The sequence below is a fragment of the Cervus canadensis genome, chromosome 21, assembly GCF_019320065.1.
Source record: "Cervus canadensis isolate Bull #8, Minnesota chromosome 21, ASM1932006v1, whole genome shotgun sequence".
Lineage (NCBI taxonomy): Eukaryota > Metazoa > Chordata > Mammalia > Artiodactyla > Cervidae > Cervus > Cervus canadensis.
In genome coordinates this window covers 15,613,165-15,631,777 of record NC_057406.1, presented here as the reverse complement: position 1 = coordinate 15,631,777, position 18,613 = coordinate 15,613,165, and the positions used below count along the sequence as shown (strand labels likewise).

Below are 18,613 nucleotides of genomic sequence, written 5' to 3'. Positions count from 1 at the left end.
GGCCCACGCCTTTCTGTTGGGTTTTTACCTGTTGCTTTGTCTAACATCTCAATCAGCATCGCTCACATGTCCTTTTCTTCTTGTAGCTCCCCGCAGGCCCAGTCGCAAGGGCCTGCGGAATGATAAAGATAAGCCATTGCCTCCTCTGTTGGCCCGTGTTGGTGGGAATATTGAAGTGAGTACCACTCAGTCCTAGGGCAGGGTGGGTGCAAGTGGCTGTCGGGTCTTGGAGTTGGGTCGCCTCCCTCTCACCTGGTTCATTCTGCCCCCCAGGTTCTTGGTTTTAATGCTCGTCAGCGAAAAGCCTTTCTTAATGCAATTATGCGCTATGGGATGCCCCCTCAGGATGCTTTCACCACGCAGTGGCTCGTGAGGGATCTGCGAGGCAAATCAGAGAAGGAGTTCAAGTAAGTCGAGTGCTTGGGTGAGCACTGTAGAGCAAGGCCTTTGAGTCCGGGTTTTTCCGCACACTGGAGCCCCCTGTGCCAGGAGGCAGTCTCTGTCTCCTGCTGAAGCTGGAAGTGCAGCTGCTAGGAATAGGGCTTTCTGTTCCCTGCTTCCCGGGAAGAGGACCTGGGGCACAGGGCGGGGTCTGGAGACCAACTCTCAGCGCCATGGCGGGCTTTACCTTACATGGAGCCACAGTCATCTCCAGGATGAGGCCTCAACTGCCCCGCCGGTGGGAAGGAGTCTGGTCTGGGAGCTGGCTGCTCTTTAACCTGTTTCTCTGTTTCTTTACCACAGGGCTTATGTCTCGCTTTTTATGCGGCATTTATGTGAGCCGGGAGCAGATGGGGCTGAGACCTTTGCTGATGGCGTCCCCCGAGAAGGCCTGTCTCGCCAGCATGTCCTTACTCGGATTGGTGTTATGTCCTTGATTCGCAAGAAGGTGAGCCCTGAGCCTCCCTCCGTGATCCAGGGCTTATAGTTGGAGCTGGAGGGCCAGCAGGGAAGGAGCCTAGTTGGACTCAGATCTTCAACCTCTTGTCCCATTGCTGCAGGTTCAGGAGTTTGAACATGTTAACGGGCGTTGGAGCATGCCTGAACTCGCAGAAGTAGAGGAAAATAAGAAGATGTCCCAGCCAGGGTCACCATCCCCAAAGACTCCTACCCCCTCCACTCCTGGGGACACACAGCCCAATACTCCAGCTCCTGCCCCGCCTGCCGGTGAGTGCTCCTGGACGGTAATCCTCTGTCCTCTTCTTGTCCTGGCCTGTGGTTTTTCTGCTCCTCTGTGCTCAGCTCTCAGGGGACTCCGGCAGGACGCACAGCAAGCTCCCTCTCAGTTTAGGAGGGCCGTCCTGAGAATAGGGCTGGCTCTTAAAGGCACGAGAGGACAGTTTAAGATGAGACAGACTGAGAGGGCATGACCGTCTCTGTGATCTGGGACCTCTTAATTAATGTCTGTTGTTGGTCTGCAGAGGATGGGATAAAAGTAGAGGAAAATAACCTCAAAGAAGAAGAGAGTGCAGAGGCAGAGAAAGAGGTGAAGTCTGCACCCCCTGAGGCCGCCCTCGAGGTGAGAGGGTGACAGATGCCACACTGGAGGCAGTGGGATTGACCCGTTCTCCCTCTGGGGGGCTGGCCCATCTGCTTCAACCTCTGTCTTCTCTCTTTTGAAGTGTACACAGCCCCCTGCCCCTGCCTCAGAGGAGGAGAAGGTCCCAGTGGAGCCTCCTGAGGGAGAGGAGAAAGTGGAAAAGGCAGAGGTCAAGGAGAGAACGGAGGAAGCGATGGAGACAGATCCCAAAGGTATGTCTATCTACACGCCCTGCAGACCCTGCGAACCAAAGGACTTTGACTTGCAGCCCGGCAGGAGGCAGTCCAGAGGAACTGACACATGGAAGACTTTCACCCCTGAGTTTAACTGTGGGCTTTTTCTCCCTAAGGACATCTTTTATGACTTTAATCATTAAGATTTAGGTTTAGGACTATTTCAGGTCTAACAGAGGTGGGGAGCACTCTTGTTTAGATATGTTCTCAATGCCGTCTGTTCCCCCCAGGTAATGCTGACGTGGAGAAGGTGGAGGAGAAGCCAGCAGTCGATCTGAATCCCATTGTGGTGGAGGACAAAGGTGGGTGTTTGGAGAAGCCAACTGTGCTGTAAAAGGACTATTGCTGAAAGGAAAAGACTTTGTCTCCCAGACACTCCTCCACCCACAGTCTCCCCATCCATACTGATAGAATCATTTTATCCCAAGCTAAAAGACTCCCCCTCTCCCCTCCTGTGACGGTCAGTGGGCTGGTGGCACCTTTTTGTGGGTTTAAGAAACAGTTACATGTGGGGATTTCCCTGGTGGTCCAGTGGTTAAGACCCTGCTCTCCCAACGCTGGGGGCCCAGGTTCGATCCCTGGTCAGAGAACTAGAGCTCACATGCTGCAACCAAGACAACAGCACAGCCAAATAAATTAATTAATTTTAAAAAAATGGAGAAAGGGTGGAGGTAGATGGGTGGTCTTGTAGCACATGGTGCTATATATATAGGTAAGGGCCATGGTGCTGTCTTCTGTTTAGAGCTGACATTTCTCTTCTGCCTGTTCTGTAGAAGAAAAGAAAGAAGAGGAGGAGAAAAAAGAGGTGATGCTTCAGAATGGAGAGACCATTAAGGATCTGAATGATGAGAAGCAGAAGAAAAATATTAAACAGCGTTTCATGTTCAACATTGCAGATGGTGGTTTTACTGGTATGAAAAAGGGGCCCACTGGAAAGATTCAAGGTGAAATTAGGGTTCTTGTCAGAAACCAAGGTACAGAAACTTTAGCTCTCCTAGAGGGAATGCCAGGCCTACAGCACACTCTTCTGGGGTCCCTGTTAGAAAGCCAAAGGCACAGTAAGTTGGTATCTGGGGTCAGGAGTAAGTAGCTGAATCCTCAGTGGCGTCTGCCTTTGTGTTTCTCCCCCTTCCACACACCCCTCTTTAGAGCTGCACTCCCTATGGCAGAATGAGGAGCGGGCAGCCACCGTCACCAAGAAGACTTATGAGATCTGGCACCGACGCCATGACTACTGGCTACTGGCTGGCATCATAAAGTATCCTTTGCCTGAGTCTGAGCCAAGGTTCTGGTGGGATTTCTGACGATCTCACAGTTGGACGTTCTTACTTTCCCTTGTTTCGTTTTTCCTGAGCGATTAACTTTCCAACAGCCATGGCTATGCCCGTTGGCAGGACATCCAGAATGACCCACGCTATGCCATCCTCAACGAACCTTTCAAGGGGGAGATGAACCGTGGCAATTTCTTAGAGATCAAGAATAAGTTTCTAGCCCGAAGGTTCAAGGTGAGCAGGAATGGGAGGAATACAGGCTTGATGGGACTGCCTTTAGAGTGCAGAAGGGACTGCAGAGGAAGTCTGGTCGTTCAGCCATACTGTATATCATGTTTTCCTGGGTACTTAGCTGTGTATCCTGTGAATGGCTTTGCTCCCAAGTATCTTAGAAATCAAGACAGACAGACTTGAAAAGTAAGCAGTTACTTAAGGGCTGAAGATGACTGCCTGACAAATGACAGAGAGCAGCACTGTGGGTGTGGGGGGACCTCTGCAGGTTGGAGTGTTCAGGAAAGACACAGGTGTGATGGAAATGGCTGTAAGGAGGTGGGGCTGTCAGTGGACTGGTCATACTTTTTTCTGAGTCTGTGCGGATGAGGGGTGGGGAGATGGAGAGATGGAGAGCTCCATTTTTAGAAATGCTGGGGCTAATATGCCCAGGACTGAAGGGGAGTCTTTGTTAGGAATGCAGCAGATTGTATTGAGGGCACCTTGTGCAGACATCAAAATGAAGACAAGGCACGTGAATCTCAAGCTAAGTATTATAATTGGGGAATGAGGAATGCATACCAGTGAGCCTTGCAACATCGTGTGCCAAGTAACAGGGAGCACAGGGACAGGCCTGGTGCCTTTTCTCAAGCTTTCAGTTTAAAGTAGCGGCAAATGTGTGGTCAAGTGCGTGTCAGTCTAAGTGTTGTGATGGAGACTGCTAAATCCATAAAGAAGTTCTCCAGAGGGAATGTGGGGAATGCTCACAAATGATTCAGGGAGAAGATGGCATTGGAATGGAGGGTTTTTTCCTACAACTTTTTTTCTTTTTTTTAAATGACCATTTTTAAAGTCTTACTGAATTTGTTACAATATTGTTTGTTTTATGTTTTGGTCATTTGGCCAGGAGGCATGTGGGGTCTTAGTTCCATAACCAGGGATATAACCTACACCCCTTGCCTTGGGAAGCAGAATTGTAATCACTAGACCACCAGAGAAATCCCCTGGAATGAAGTAATAGAGATTGTTGGATAGATAGAAACAGGAGGCCTTATGATCGAAAGGCTTAGGTTGGGTATACAGGCTGTAGAGCTTTAGGTAGGGTGTTTGGAAACAGCCAATAGTCCAGGTAGGGTGTAGGAGACACTCGTGGTGGTGGTAGGAGGTAGGTTGGAGAGAGGGGGCTGGAGGCTTGACTTCACCTTAGAGTTCATGGGTAGCTATTGAGGGTTTGTGAAGGGTTTTGATAAGACCAAGGGAAACTGAAATAGAACATTCCATGAGATTACAGAACTACTGTATACTCATGAGGTAGTAAGGGCTCAACTCATACTGGCTGTGGAAAAGGATGAGATAAAGGAAATGAAACACTTGACAGTATTTCAGGCTCCTTTATAAGACAAACTGTAGTGATGTGCAAGCAGCCGTATGTGATAAACCAGTAAGTATGAATGTGTTCCAGTAAAACTTTATTGATGCTAAAATATGAACTTAATATAATTTATATGAAGTGTTATAAACTATTACTTTTTTTCCAACCATTTAAAAGTCAAAAACCCATTCTTAGTTCTTGGGTCATCCACAAATGGGTAGTGGCCCAGATTTGGCCCACAGGCCATAGTTTGCTGACCCCTGAGTTACTTGACTGGATTTGAGATACAAAAGAGTGAGACTCAACTGAGGTTTTGAGTCTGAGTTGCTGAGAAAGTTAAATTATCATCAGCAAATCAGAGAAGTGAGGAGAGCTAGCCGTTTGTAGAAGAGTGAGTTCCGTTCTAGACAAATCCTTTGGTGTTTTTGAGAAGTAAATACCCCAGCACCATCAACAAGTCGGATCAAAGCGATCAGCCATGCACAAGTGGGAACAGAACAATCCTTGCCTGAGGTACAGGTTTGAGAAGCACCACCCCATTTGCATAGAGGGGCTGGCTGATGCTAGGAGGTGAGAGAGCTCTTGAGAGAACGCTGATTCTGGAGAAAGCTTATAGTTTGGGGCAAGAGGGAGGGGAGCTGGTGAAGGAGTGTACAGGGTACAGGTAGGTGTCTGGTCTGTTTGAGCATAAATTAGTACACCTGATGTAGGCAGGTCTTGTGGAAGAAACAACAGTCCATTATTCTCATACTCTCCTTTTTCCTGATCTCTAATGGATTCATTCTTTTTAAGAACCAGAGGATCATTGAGTAAAATAAGCCTCATAACTCAAGTATCAACATTTTGTCCCTTGGAGTGTTTCAAAGGACCTTTTACACAGCTCCTTCAGGTGACATGTCAAGTGTTTGTTGCAATATGAGTTTCGGTGGTGGGGTCTGGAGGCAACCAAATATGTTTGACACTGGGTGTGTGGGTAGGTAAAATGTGGATTCACATCACAGCATTCAGCAGCAGGTAGAAGTGATAAAATACATTTCTATAACATAAATGGACCTTTTAAAAAGATACGTAATGGGGAAAGGAGGAAAATAATGTACAGAAAAACATTCTGTAAATTAGAAAACACACACGAAACAATACTATCTTCAAGAAAATCCACAAAAAGTAGATATATTAAAAGGACTGCCTATTTGAGGAAGGAAAGGAATGGGAGTGAGATATGGAGGTGAAAGAAACAACAGGAATAATTTTTTAAAGAAAAACAAGTGATAGGGTAGTTATATCCAAAGGATGACTGCCATGCAACTGTTTAAAGTCATATTTTATTTATAAAGAGTCTTACTATGTAAGCCTTACCCTTCCTGGTGGCTCAGATGGTAAAGCGTCTGCCTGCAATGTGGGAGACCCAGGTTCGATCCCTGGGTTGGGAAGATCCTCTGGAGAAGGAAATGGCAACCCACTCCAGTACCCTTGCCTGGAAAATCCCACGGTCGGAGGAGCCTGGTAGGCTACAGTCCATGGGGTCGCAAAGAGTCTGACATGACTGAGCAACCTCACTTACTATGTAACTTTAAATGAAAGCAATATAAATACATATATAGAACCTAATTTTGTAAAAAAAAAAAATCTGTAATGAAGAACCTCTAACATCTTTTGGAGGTGGAATTGTGATTTGAATTCTTTTTATGTTATATTCTAAATTGAATATTTATCATTTTTGTATAAGGGTGAATCAGTAAAGGGTGAAGAACTTTTAAAAACACAGACCTCCTAAGAGGGGTAAAAAAGGCAGTAGTATAATGTTGGACTGCCAGATGAGGGGGAGGGAGCATCCATCCGTGAAGTTCTTTACCGGTTTCGAGAGGACTCTCAGCAGCAAGCAAGAGGAGCGTCAGTCTGACTGCTGTCTCCTCCTGTCTCCTGTCCAGCTCTTAGAACAAGCCCTGGTGATTGAGGAGCAGCTGCGGCGAGCAGCTTACCTCAACATGTCCGAGGACCCCTCTCACCCGTCCATGGCCCTCAACACCCGCTTTGCTGAGGTGGAGTGTCTAGCGGAGAGTCATCAGCACCTGTCCAAGGAGTCCATGGCAGGAAACAAGCCAGCTAATGCAGTCCTGCACAAAGGTAGCCAGTGGCTCCCCTGCCTCCTGCCAACCTGGCCTTTCTTTCTTTCTCTGCCCTTCCCCAGTACGCGGTTACTCCTCCGGCCCCAGCCTTTCACCAGCTCCTTTGTCTGGGAGCTTAGGGTATGCTGGGGATCCTCGCCTTCCTCCTCAGGCAGCTGACATCTTAGAGGCAATCAAGGACAGTAGTTCTTTGCCTCTTAACTCGAATATATTGAAGTTCTTGGAGGTGGAAACTAAGCAGAATAATGTAGCTTCATCTGTGGTAGTGTAATTTCAGGTGATTTAATATCCTGTCAAATTCTAGACCGTTTTCAACATGCAGTTTCTGATTAAAGACAGACACTGTGAGGCGGGTGGAAGGTGAAAGGACAGAAAGAAGGCTGGTATAAAGGAAGAAGAGAGAGCTCCAAAAGGAGAGGAAAGAGAAAAGGAAACAAGGAATAACTATTCAAGAAGTGGAGGAAATAAGAGAAAATAGGGATCAAGGGACAGGTGACTTTAAAATCATAGAATCATGGGCAGCTGGAACTGGAACATGAGGAATAAGAAATATGTGGTGGAGCCAGGTCAGGTGACTCAGTGACAATGACAGTATTTCAGCACATCAGTTACTCAGTTACTGAGAAGTACTAGGGGGAAGGGATGGTCCCCATATGGGAGGACGGACCTGGGTCTTGACCACAACGGCTCACCGCCTCTTTTTCTCCCCATGCAGTTCTGAAACAGCTAGAAGAACTGCTGAGTGACATGAAAGCTGATGTGACTCGACTCCCAGCCACTATTGCCCGAATCCCCCCAGTTGCTGTGAGGCTACAGATGTCAGAGCGTAATATTCTTAGTCGCCTGGCAAACCGGGCTCCTGAACCACCTCCACAGCAGGTATAGGACCATTTTCCTCTGGTCAGCTGTTCAACAGAGCCATTACGCAACTTGGAAACTTTGCTGTCTGTCGCTAGCTTTACAGGCTGGGCAGCGGGGTGGGCTTACTAGTGAGTTCTTTTGGGATCTGGTGGGTTGCTGTGGTCTTGGAACTCTTGACTCCCTTGGCCTTCTCTTCCTATAGGTAGCCCAGCAGCAGTGAAGACCCAGATGGAAAATACCACCTCCACCGCTGAGCAGTGACCTTCCTCACTTTCCCTTGCCCAGATTCTCCCCTGGGGGCCCGAGAGACCCTCTCCTTCCTTCTGCCCCATCTTCTAAGTTGTAGAGGAACAGCCCCCCGAGCACTAGGGGAGGGGAGGGAGTGAGGGGCAGTGATGCCCTTCCTGCTGGAGAGACGTGCAGCAGTAGCGCCGGGGCCATCTGCAGGGAGCTGGCGGGCTGGCCTTCTGGGCCCTGGCTTCTCCCCACTGTAACACCGTCTGTTACACACGAACTGTTGTGGGTTCCCGCCAGGCTTGAAGAAAATGATCTGAATTTCTTCCTCCTTCCGGTTTTATTTTGCTGGTTGATTTTGTGTTTTGTTTTCTCCTTTGGGGTATTCACAGCGGGCCGGGCCCCTGGGCGAGACACAGCTACCTCTGTTGGCATCTTTTTAATACCAGGAACCCAGTGGCTCCAGCCCCTGAGCGGCTAGAATGAAATAAAGTGGAAAAAAAAAAAGGAAAAGAACCAAAAGCATAAAAAAAAAAACAAAACAGATTTCTTGATGAAAACTGAAAATAAAAGTTTCCTTGTATTTTAGTGCTCTGGTTCAGTGTGGGTGTAGGTGCAGGTGGGTGAGTGAGTGACGGGAGCCCTGGGACACGTGTAATTGGAGAATAGGGGTTTCCTTGTATCATCAGTCCACGGAAGAGTTGAGTCTCCCATCTGTACACGTGTTCCGGGCAGGACGCTGTCCCCTGTGCACAGCCGCCACCCCCACCGCCACCCGCGGTTCACAACCTGAGCCGTGCGCGAGCCTGCGAAAGCCGGCTTCTCCAAGCTGTAGAGATATCATGCATAAAATGAAAGGATCTTCCTCGCAATGTGAAGGTGGAACCAGGGCTGGAACAGTATTTTAACCAACAGAGCGCCACCTTGGTGTTTACTTGCAGAAAGGCTTACGTCGGTTTTTCTGTTAACTTGCGTGGGTAAAATGTGGACACGAGATGTCTTCCTCCCGACCTCCAAGATGGGAACCTGGGCAGAGAGAAGCCTTACCTGAGGGGCAGCGCGGGTACTGCGGTCAAGGAAGAGGGTTTCCGCGTCACAGGCGTGGGGGCCCCGATATCGGGGCGACGTCAGGCGGAGGGCCCAGCTCTGGCGCCAGTGTTCGAGGGGCAGGGGTGGCTTCCGGGTATAATATTTCCAACTGAACTCTACGAGGCCAAAGGCCCACGCCCGGAGTGGAGGGCAGGGAAGTCGAAGATGCCTCGGGGGCACCGCCTTCTCCGCCTGCGGGGAGAGCGGAGCTGTCCGCTCCGGAATCCTGCCCGGCCTCGCCGCCGGCCCGACGAGCAAATGTTCCGGCTTCCTCATCGGACCCGAAGGCCGGAAGAGGCGGGACCTCGGGGACCGCTGTGCGCCTGCGCGAGACGTTTCCGTGGTGTGGCGTCTGATCTCCTGGCCGAGCCGCACGTGGAGCTCCGTGCCTGCCTCTTCCAGGTGAGCCGAGGCTTCGGGCGGGTGTGAACGAAGTCGGGTGAGAGAGAGACGCTGACTTGGATTGGGGCGTGTGGAGGGGCACCTGGGGCGTGGGACCCAGGGCCCGGGGCTCAGCGTGGAGTGGAGGTTTGGCTAGGCCTGGAGGGGCTAGGGGGCTGCTGAGTCCAGGTTCTGATGGAGTCACTACCCATGGCAGACCGTCTGTGGTCTGCCTTTCCCTTTCAGCACGTTTACCGTCTCCCGTTTTTATGTTCCCTAGGACCATGGGGCGCAAATTGGACCCTACGAAGAAGGAGAAGCGCGGGCCGGGCCGAAAGGCCCGGAAACAGAAAGGTGCAGAGACCGAACTCGCCAAATTCTTGCCTGCAGGTAAGGGTCAGGCGTGCTTCCGCTCCTGATACTCCCGCTTTTGGGTTATTCTTCGATTATAGCCTAACTCCTTCGTGGGTTTTTTTTTTTTTTTTGGTCTATGTGTTCATTTTCTGTTCAAACAGAACTTTGTAATGATTTACTAGAAGACTAGTATGAATGAAATACTCTCATTAGCATTTAGAACTTAGGGAAGATGCGGCAGGGACACAAGAAGCTATGCAAGGAGAGGTGTGATTACTGTTGAGGGAGTTCCGAGGAAGGGGCAAGCCATAGAGTTAAGAGAGCTTAAAAAGATTCTGTCAAGAAGTTGGGTTTTGAAAAAATGGTGTAGCAAGTGAAAGTTGGGAAGGGGGGCAGTCCAGTCACTGTGAACTGCGTTGTGGAGGGGATGGAGATGGTAACCACAAATCTGGTTCCTGCATAACACTTGGTTGTCTATTGCATGGAAGAGAGGGCTGGAGGGGAGAAGGAGCAGGTAGTTCATGTCCATCCTTGTATAAAAGATGTGATTAACTGAGGTGTTGGCAAGTGCTCAACACTATGCTGATCCCTTTGGGCTCATATCACCTCAGTGTCCTGTGAGAGAGGTGCTGCTTAGAAAGTGGATGCTGAGAGTTTAACTTGCAGGCAATTATCAACTGTCTGTAATTGATAATTATCAAAGAGCTGAGATTTAAATATGTTAAGTTATTTAGAGAATATATGAACAGCAGCAGTTGTGGAACCTGTGGTTGGTAACTGATTGTGCTGTTATTTAGTCATCTCAGTCGTGGCTGACTTTTGGGACCACATGGACTGTAGCCCGCCAGGCTCCTTTGTCCATGGGATTTCCCAGGCAAAAATACTGGAGTGGGTTGCCATTTCCTTTGCCAGGGAACCAAGCCAGGGATTGAACTTGTGTCTGTTGCGTTGGCAGGTGGATTCTTTGCCACCGAGCCACCAGGGAATCCCTGGTAACTGATTAGTTGAGAGTAAAAGAAAGAGCAGAAGAAAGAATCTGTGTTATCAGAATGGTGATGATGCCATTGAAATCAGTCTGGAAAAAGGCCCACTTTGGATTTGGTTGGTGAACAACCAGATGGAGATCGTCTCCTTGGCATCTGTTACCCGGCTCCTGGGAGAGCACAATGGTGTGTGTGCTCTGTCGTTTCCGACTCTTCGTCACCCCATGGACTGTAGTCTGCAAGGCTCCTCTGTCCACTGGATTCTTCAGGGAAGACTGCTGGAGTGGGTTGCCATTCCCTTCTCCATCCCAACTCAGGGATCAATTCTGAGTCTCCTACACTGCTGATGCATTCTTTATGGTCTGAGCCACCAGGGAAGCCCCCAGAGCACAGTGGAGTGGGTTACAATTTATTCCCTTTAACTAGTGTTCTAGTTGTTTCTCCTTTTATTTTTTCTTCCAGTGTTCTTTTTCATTTCTTCTGTAATATTCAATTCTGGTTGTTTGTTTTTTAAACAGGTGGTGATGAAAATTCAAAAAGGCTGTCCAGTCGTGCTCGAAAGAGGTGAGTGTGTCCAGACCTACATTACACGGGTTAAATCGGTCCTGCTCATCTTTCAGCATGTGATCCCATGTGATCAAGCTGATGGGAAGGGCTGTTGGGGACTGCCACATTTCCCTGCCCTGGGAGGTGGCAGAGCCTGGAGGTGTGTTCCATTTTCCACTTTTTATGTGGTTTTAGGGCAGCCAAGAGGAGGTTGGGCTCTGCTGAAGCCCCCGAGATGAAAAAGTCCCCTGGGGCTAAACCATTGCCTGGGAAGCTACCAAAAGGTCAGTGAAAATAAGAGCTGGGTGCTACGTTAGGAGTCCTCTGGGTCCTGGGGAAGGAGGAACTTCTCTGAGCATTTCTGACATGAAAGGAACAGCTAGAGGATATTCTCAAGGGTAGAGAGGGCAGGCTCCATCAGTGTGTGGCTGCCACTGGTCTAGGATTCTGCAAACCCTTTGGGGTCTCTGCAGGAGCTGTCCAGACACCTGGTAAGAAGGAAGCCTTGTCCTTATTTAATGTTGCTCGAGGCAAGAAGCGCCCAGCACCAACCCATAGCAGTGAAGAAGAGGAGGAGGAAGACTCTGAAGGGGATGATATGATGAACCAGGGGGACCTCTGGGGCTCTGAGGACAGTGATGCCGATATGATAGATGACTATGGAGCTGACTCCAACTCAGAGGACGAAGATGAGGATGACGGTGAAGAGGTGAGTTCCATCCCTCTGGGTCTCCCAGAAGTGATCCTTGTCTTTTATTAGAGTCTTTCCATATCACTTTGACTGTCTCTCAGTGATGAGGGTAAGCCTGAGTAGAGAAAAGGGACTTTGGTGTGCCATCACTCTTTCAGAGCACTGATTACCTCCTTTCCACACATGTGCAAGTTTAGAAGAGCCATAGATAGGGATAGAGTACTTTGAAACATGAGAATGCCCAGTGCTGGTGAGGATGTGGGAAACGACACACTTAAATGGCCCCACTGATGGCAATAGAAATGTGCATACATGTTTTTAAAAGTTTTCTTAAAAATCATCTGGTATCTGAGAATCTTAAAACAGGTTTTTCCTTTTGATATAGCAGTTCCACCTTAGGAACGTGATCAAGGATGTAGACAAAGGTTTACTTGTTAAAGTATAAGAAGTTATTATGTATTATACAGTTCATATATTTGTGTTATTAGAAAAGTTCAAGCAAAATCCAGTAAAGTGTCCACTTGCACCCCTCGCCCACGAACCCCCTCCTCTCTACAAAGCTACCATTTTGAAGTTTCCAGGCACCATCTGTGTGGACCATAATGCCAAAACTCTGGAAGCTTCCAAAATGTCCAGTTTACTTAAGTGAATTAAAGTTCATTCATACATGAAATCAATGTTTGGCCAATATGTCTGTGAAAATGCTTGTGTTCTAACTGTGAATGAGAAAGGCAAGAGGCAAACTTGAAAATGCATCATGATTTTAACTGAAAAATGATGTAGAGTAAGTGTGGGGGGAAATACGGCAAAACGGGCACCCTCGGGGCAGTTTTCATCCCCACCCTGTGTACATATGGTGTGGGAAGACCAGTATAATGAACCCGTTGAATCCCTCGTTTTATTTCAACAATGGTAAATGTTGTGCCAAGCGTACAGTCACTTTTGTAGGGTCTGTATTTCTTTCTGGGAGCAAGAGTTAAACGTTTGTATTTAGGGAAGAAATAGATGGGAAGTGTTCTGTGGGCTGGTGGATGGGCCGGCTTTGCACTGCCAGCCGCTTGTCTCTCTTTTCAGTTGCTGCCCATTGAAAGGGCTGCTCGGAAGCAGAAGGCCCAGGAAGCAGTTGCTGGGTGAGTTGTGGAAACTCTTCTTCGGATGGAACGTAGGTGGCAGCTGGGGAGGAGGAAAGCTCAAGGAAGGAGGAGGTATCTCCTTTGATCTGTGAGCCGCCCTGCTCCTGGGTTTGTGTGCAGGGGCCAGTGGAGCGAGGAGGAGACTGACGAAGAGGAGGAAGAGGAGCAGGCGTCTGCAGGGTCAGGCCCCCAAGAGGACGAGGAGTCGGAGGGGGGCCTGCAGATCAATTTGGACGAGGAGGAGCCTTTTGTGCTGCCCCCTGCTGGGGACATGGAGCAGGATATCCTTTCAGAGCAGGGTCTGGGGGGATGTGTTTGTGAGAAGGGGTTTCCAGGCCTGCTCTCCCCCCATTATGCACACACCCAGAAACAGTTCCTTAATGGGCCCACATGCCCAGGCTCCAGACTTGCAGCGTGTTCACAAACGCATCCAGGATATAGTGGGCGTGCTGCGCGACTTTGGGACTCAGCGGGAGGAGGGTCGGTCCCGCTCGGAATACCTGCAGCGGCTTCGCAAGGACCTGGCCACTTACTACTCCTACGGAGACTTCCTGCTGGGCAAGCTCATGGACCTCTTCCCTCTGTCCGAGGTACCCACTCACTCATCCCTGACGCTGTTCCTGCATGTCCTTCCTCTTCCCCCATGTAAGGAGGTAGCTGGCCTCCTGGCCCTCTGCTCTCCTGGTGGAGCTCCTTGGCCAGCCTGACCCCCGCCCCCCCGCCGTCCTCTGTCCCAGCTGGTGGAGTTCCTGGAAGCCAACGAGGTGCCTCGGCCCATCACCCTCAGGACCAACACCTTGAAGACCCGGCGCCGGGACCTTGCTCAGGTGAGGGGTGGGAAGCAGTGACTTCTGTGCATCCAGAGACTCCTGCATGCCACCCTGAGCATTTCCGGCCACAGTCCAGGGGGCGAACCTTGACAGGCCTGGTGCCAAGCTGAGTCGGTCTGCCGGCTCAGGGCCGAGGACCCCTGTGGAGTGGGAAGCTTGTCCCCTCAGCCTCTGCTTCCTATGACTGGGCGGTGATGGAAGTGCTGCCTCACAGAGAGATGGGTGGAGTTGTCTGCCTCGTCAGTCATGGGGAAGCTGGTGAGACCTTGATTCTTGCCTGCAGGAACAGACAGGACACACAGGTGCAAGCAGTACTTGAAGCTCATTGTTTCTGAGGGTTCAGGGGCTCCAGGTTAAAAAACGGGTTTAGAGGCAGTGGTGCGGCCCTGTGTGTGGTGTGTCTTCTGGTGTTAGATAACCTGACAACTGTCTTTAAAGTGCTGTCACCAGTAATGTTTAACTGATGGCAAGGGGGCTGAGGCTCTTGGAAGATTGGGTTCTGCTTCCAGGAGATGAAAGAGCAAGAGCTGGCAGTCTGCTCCATGGGGATGGAGTTCAGACCTTGAGTTAGAACCTGAGGCCCGGGAAGGGGAGATACGGGGAGAGATGGGAGAAACTGCTTCTGACAATTGTCGGGCTGTGGTGCCACAGGCCTCCGGCTTGGCCATGTCCTCATGTCTCCACCCTCTCTGACAGTCGACTTCAAGGTTCTAAACCCTTCATCCGTCTCAACCTCTAGGCACTCATCAATCGTGGAGTTAATCTGGACCCCCTGGGCAAGTGGTCCAAGACAGGACTCGTGGTGTATGACTCCTCGGTGCCCATTGGTGAGTGCGCCGTGTCCCGGAGCCCTTCCACCCCTGCCCTCGTCCCAGCGCGTCACCTGCAGGCTCTCCTCCACAGGGGCCACGCCCGAGTACCTGGCCGGGCACTATATGCTGCAGGGGGCCTCCAGCATGTTGCCTGTCATGGCCTTGGCACCCCAGGAACACGAGCGGATCCTGGACATGTGCTGTGCCCCTGGAGGAAAGACCAGCTACATAGGTAAGAGGAGGGGCCAGCAGGGCGGGGACTCATCCTCAGGAAGCGGGGGTGGGGTCAGTGACTCGAGGGTGCTCAAGAAACAGCCCCAGGCGGCCCAGCTCTATCCCCATGGGTGCTTCTTCCTGCCCACACGACCCTGGGCAGGGCCCTGGTCCTCTGTGGTCCTCTGTAGAATGGCGAGGTGATGGTACGCAGGTTGGCTTTTATGTCTTGCTTGGATCCTGAGAGTTGCATGTGTGTGCACAAGTAACGATTACATACAGTTAGTTGTAACCATTTAATTATGCTGTTATAACTTGGAAGAAGTAACTAAGGCTGTTGAGTAACAATGGAAAAACCACCCTGACAGGTTTGCTCATCACAGGGCCCAGCACAGACTGGGTGGACAGCAGGGAACATGGCTTCCTGGGGAAGGGCTGAGGCTTCACCGGCAGGTTCCTGGGCTGGCGGGGAGAGGGGAAGCCCAGCAGGTGTGGAGGCAGAAAAGCTGCAGCTGAGCCCTGTGCCCTTCTCCCTTCAGCCCAGCTCATGAAGAATACAGGTGTGATCCTCGCCAATGATGCCAATGCCGAGCGGCTGAAGAGCGTGGTGGGCAACCTGCACCGGCTGGGGGTCACCAACGCCATCATCAGCCACCATGATGGGCGCCAGTTCCCCAAGGTGGGGCTCCCGCTGGGTGTCTCTCCTCCCCGCTTCCTGATCTCAGGATGTTGAGACTTGCCCCTGGGAAGCTCACGGTATGGTTCCACTGCCCAAAATATCTGCTTCACCTCCCCTTTCCCCAGGTGGTGGGCGGCTTTGACCGAGTACTGCTGGACGCTCCCTGCAGTGGCACCGGCATCATCTCCAAGGACCCTGCTGTAAAGACGAACAAGGTGCAGGGGTGGGGGACCAGCTGAGAAGCCTTGGAGGGGTAGCTGGGGGAGGGGGCCCCCCAGGCAGCCAGCAGCGTGCTCCTTCCAAAGTCCCCTGTTGGGATTCCAATGCCTGGGTCTCTACTTCTTGGGGGCAGGATGAGAAGGACATCCTACGATGTGCCCACCTACAGAAGGAGCTGCTCCTGAGCGCCATCGACTCTGTCAACGCCACCTCCAAGACAGGGGGCTACCTCGTCTACTGCACCTGCTCCATCATGGTGAGGCCTGTCGGGGTGCAGGAGGGAGCTAGCCTTGGGCTGTCATGCCCTCAGCGCCCCTTCAACTCCAGCTCTGCTTTCCTTCCGTCTCCCACACACATCAGGTGGAGGAGAATGAGTGGGTGGTGGACTACGCCCTGAAAAAGAGAAACGTGCGCCTGGTGCCCACTGGCCTGGACTTCGGCCAGGAGGGCTTCACCCGCTTCCGGGAAAGGCGCTTCCACCCCACGCTACGCTCCACCCGCCGCTTCTACCCTCACACCCACAACATGGATGGCTTCTTTATTGCCAAGTTCAAGAAATTCTCCAATTCCATCCCCCAGTCCCAAACGGGTAAGCGATGTGCTCTTTGCTCTCTTCATCTCCGCCTCTGCTCTTTACCCCTCCAGAGACCTTGGAGTGTGGCTGCAGGAAATGGTGGGTCCTTGCACCCCTAGCCTAGCCTTGAATGCTGGAGTGAGAGATCCTTTTCATTCCAGCTAGAATTGGTCCCAGGCCTGAACCCCATTTGGGAATGTTAAAGGCTTCGCATGGATCGAGCCCTTTCCTCAGTTCTGCCAGGCGGCTGCAGTTGTCAGCCCTGAATGCTCTCCAGCGGGGGTGTGGTTTCTTGGCCCAGGGCGGCCTTCCTGGTAACAGATCTCAGCCTCATCAGCACTGGCTGGCATAGGACTCCTCAGAACCGTCAGTTCTCTGCAGTCTCACTAATTGCAGATGGTTTTCTTGGCTGTCTTGAGTAGTTTGGGCTGGGCTATAAAGGCCAGGGTGGGGTGTTTTGAAACAAACCCGAGAGCTCTGCCTCGTGGGGTGTCACCTTAGGCTTGGTTGGACGAGGGAGAGGCCGACTTCTTTGCACACAAACTTGGTGACTTTTCTCTATAAACAGTGCCTCTTAACATGAGTCACATTTGAATGTTAACACATCTCTTCAAGAAGTAGCAAAGTACCCTGTATTTTTCTTGCTGTAACTTTAAAGATACATATTTAATACCTCAGTCTTCATTCACAAAGTACTAGCTTGTTTTTAGTTACTCCATGTGCCTTATTTTTCTGCATCTCATCAAAAGCTGCATGGAAGAAAACATCTTTTCTGATTAAAAGAGAAGCCCAGTGCTTCAAGTTTGTTCAGGAGTCACCTCCTGCTGGCCGCCAGGGGGCACAGCTTCCTCTGAAATCCTTTGGCCCATGGATGGGTAATGGTATCTTCTCTATCACAGATTCCAAATACGACTTGAGTAGAGGCTAGGTGAAACTAAGTAATCTGAATCTAGGTGATCTGCCCTTGGGTACTGCCCTTGTTGTGTGGGGCACTTGGCCAGGAGTGGCACCCAGGAAATCTCCTTACTTTAATATCTCTGCTTTTCCTGCTCCACTGATGATCATGACCCAGTGATGAGCCCTTATTTCTCAGACTATTTAATTTTAACCACAGGCAATTCTGCGACATCCACCCCCGCAAACCCAGACTTGCCCAACCTGAATGGGCAGGTGACCCCCAAGTCTGAGAGCGGCAGCACACCTGCCAAGAAGGCTGGTCAGGCAAAGCAACGGCTGCACAAACATCTGCATCCCAAGAAGTCTTCGTCCCAGAAGCAGAATGGCATCTCCAAAGGGACGGATGTAGAATTGTCCGCTGTGTCTTCTGTCACAAAGGCCAAGGCGTCCTCCAAGCTCCAGGACAGTAGTCAGCCAGCTGTAACAGCAGCAGTGGTTAGGGAAGTGAAGGAGGCTGGGAAACTAAAGCAACAGTCACCCAAACTGCAGTCCTCCAGGAAAGCTGCCTTCCGGAAGCACCGTGCTCCTCCCAAGGCCATGAACGCAGACTTGCCCGCAGCACCGTCCCTCTCTAAGACCCAAGCCACACCCAAGCCTGAGGACCGAGACCAGCTTGTTGGAAACACCACAGGGGCTGAGAAGGTTAAGCAGCAGGTGGCAGAGCAACCTTTCAAGAAAGCTGCCTTCCAGAAACAGAATGGCACCCCCAAGGGACCTAAGACTCCCACTGTGTCCTCCTGCAGTTCCAGCCGGCCCCCGCCAGCAAAGAGGAGAAAATCTCAGTCCAGAGGCAGCCGCCAGCCTCTGCTGACTTCAGTGGATGGTTGAATTAGACTGCCATTGTTACAGGGTTGGAATTCTTTCCTCTGTGAGGATGGCTTCCCAACCATGGATGTGAAATTTAATACATGTTTTACAGTCTTTGGCCACTGTGTGTTTTTTGGGGGTGGGTACTGGCTTTGCTGCTTAAAGAGCAGAGGGAGGGTGAGACAGGCATCCTCAGAAGAGGGGTCAGAGCAGCGTACTGAGAAATCAGGTCAGTTCCTGGGGACTCGGGGAAGGAGATTCATGGAGTCAGAGCTGGGTGTTTGGACGCAGGAGGGAGGAGGGCAATAGGAATGTAGATAGATTTCGTGCCACCAGAACCACGCAGTACTGGAGGACCTGGGTTTCAGTCATTGAGCAGCTGTCTGGATTCCGGGTACGGGCTGGGGTCCGCTAGGCTCAGGGCTCAGCCTCAGACCCTGAAAGGTCTGTCCAGGTGCCAGCCTTTGAGCGAGCCTTTCATTGGCTTACCCCCTGCCC

At 50.9% G+C, this 18,613-nt stretch overlaps 3 protein-coding genes and 1 non-coding gene across 10 annotated transcripts in view; 3 read left to right on the top strand and 1 right to left on the bottom strand.

Moving 5' to 3' along the window:
* The window catches only part of CHD4 (chromodomain helicase DNA binding protein 4), a 29,810-nt gene extending 21,375 nt beyond the window's left edge, over positions 1-8,435 (top strand). For 4 of the 7 annotated variants that reach the window (XM_043440328.1, XM_043440330.1, XM_043440327.1 and 1 more), the window contains exons 28-40: positions 87-175; positions 274-407; positions 745-889; positions 1,002-1,167; positions 1,422-1,519; positions 1,623-1,752; positions 2,004-2,075; positions 2,547-2,684; positions 2,923-3,031; positions 3,146-3,278; positions 6,555-6,753; positions 7,468-7,631; positions 7,816-8,435. In XM_043440328.1, coding sequence (XP_043296263.1) covers positions 87-175; positions 274-407; positions 745-889; positions 1,002-1,167; positions 1,422-1,519; positions 1,623-1,752; positions 2,004-2,075; positions 2,547-2,684; positions 2,923-3,031; positions 3,146-3,278; positions 6,555-6,753; positions 7,468-7,631; positions 7,816-7,833 — 1,595 coding nt within the window. In that variant the 3' untranslated portion in view covers positions 7,834-8,435. The remainder of the gene's footprint in view (positions 1-86; positions 176-273; positions 408-744; positions 890-1,001; positions 1,168-1,421; positions 1,520-1,622; positions 1,753-2,003; positions 2,076-2,546; positions 2,685-2,922; positions 3,032-3,145; positions 3,279-6,554; positions 6,754-7,467; positions 7,632-7,815) is intronic. The other 3 variants (XM_043440329.1, XM_043440326.1, XM_043440324.1) reach the window with 1 other exon arrangement.
* Positions 1,204-1,341, top strand: LOC122424127. Its single transcript, XR_006264320.1, has one exon.
* Positions 8,280-9,603, bottom strand: LOC122423122. The gene is made up of 3 exons (XM_043439903.1): positions 9,573-9,603; positions 8,895-9,349; positions 8,280-8,676 (listed from the first exon to the last, which is right to left on the bottom strand). Exons 1-3 carry the CDS (start codon positions 9,601-9,603, stop codon positions 8,533-8,535), a joined length of 630 nt encoding a protein of 209 aa, XP_043295838.1. The 3' UTR covers positions 8,280-8,532.
* Positions 9,206-18,233, top strand: NOP2 (NOP2 nucleolar protein). The gene is made up of 16 exons (XM_043440331.1): positions 9,206-9,338; positions 9,598-9,707; positions 11,173-11,218; positions 11,396-11,484; positions 11,674-11,909; positions 12,966-13,021; positions 13,145-13,305; positions 13,415-13,614; positions 13,762-13,851; positions 14,594-14,681; positions 14,758-14,898; positions 15,419-15,558; positions 15,684-15,773; positions 15,911-16,033; positions 16,138-16,366; positions 17,466-18,233. Exons 2-16 carry the CDS (start codon positions 9,602-9,604, stop codon positions 18,134-18,136), a joined length of 2,466 nt encoding a protein of 821 aa, XP_043296266.1. The 5' UTR covers positions 9,206-9,338; positions 9,598-9,601; the 3' UTR covers positions 18,137-18,233.
* Positions 18,234-18,613: the final 380 nt, after the last annotated feature.

Excerpts from the sequence above, each read along its gene's own strand:
- NOP2 (XM_043440331.1), top strand. The coding sequence starts at position 9,602 with ATGGGGCGCAAATTGGACCCTACGAAGAAGGAGAAGCGCGGGCCGGGC. Across the intron at positions 13,022-13,144 it reads GCCCAGGAAGCAGTTGCTGG|GGGCCAGTGGAGCGAGGAGG; the intron begins GTGAGTTGTGGA and ends GTTTGTGTGCAG. Across the intron at positions 14,682-14,757 it reads TGACTCCTCGGTGCCCATTG|GGGCCACGCCCGAGTACCTG; the intron begins GTGAGTGCGCCG and ends TCTCCTCCACAG.
- LOC122423122 (XM_043439903.1), bottom strand. The coding sequence starts at position 9,603 with ATGGTCCTAGGGAACATAAAAACGGGAGACG. Across the intron at positions 9,350-9,572 it reads GAACATAAAAACGGGAGACG|CCTCGGCTCACCTGGAAGAG; the intron begins GTAAACGTGCTG and ends ACCCGCCCGAAG. Across the intron at positions 8,677-8,894 it reads GTACCCGCGCTGCCCCTCAG|CTTGGAGAAGCCGGCTTTCG; the intron begins GTAAGGCTTCTC and ends ATATCTCTACAG.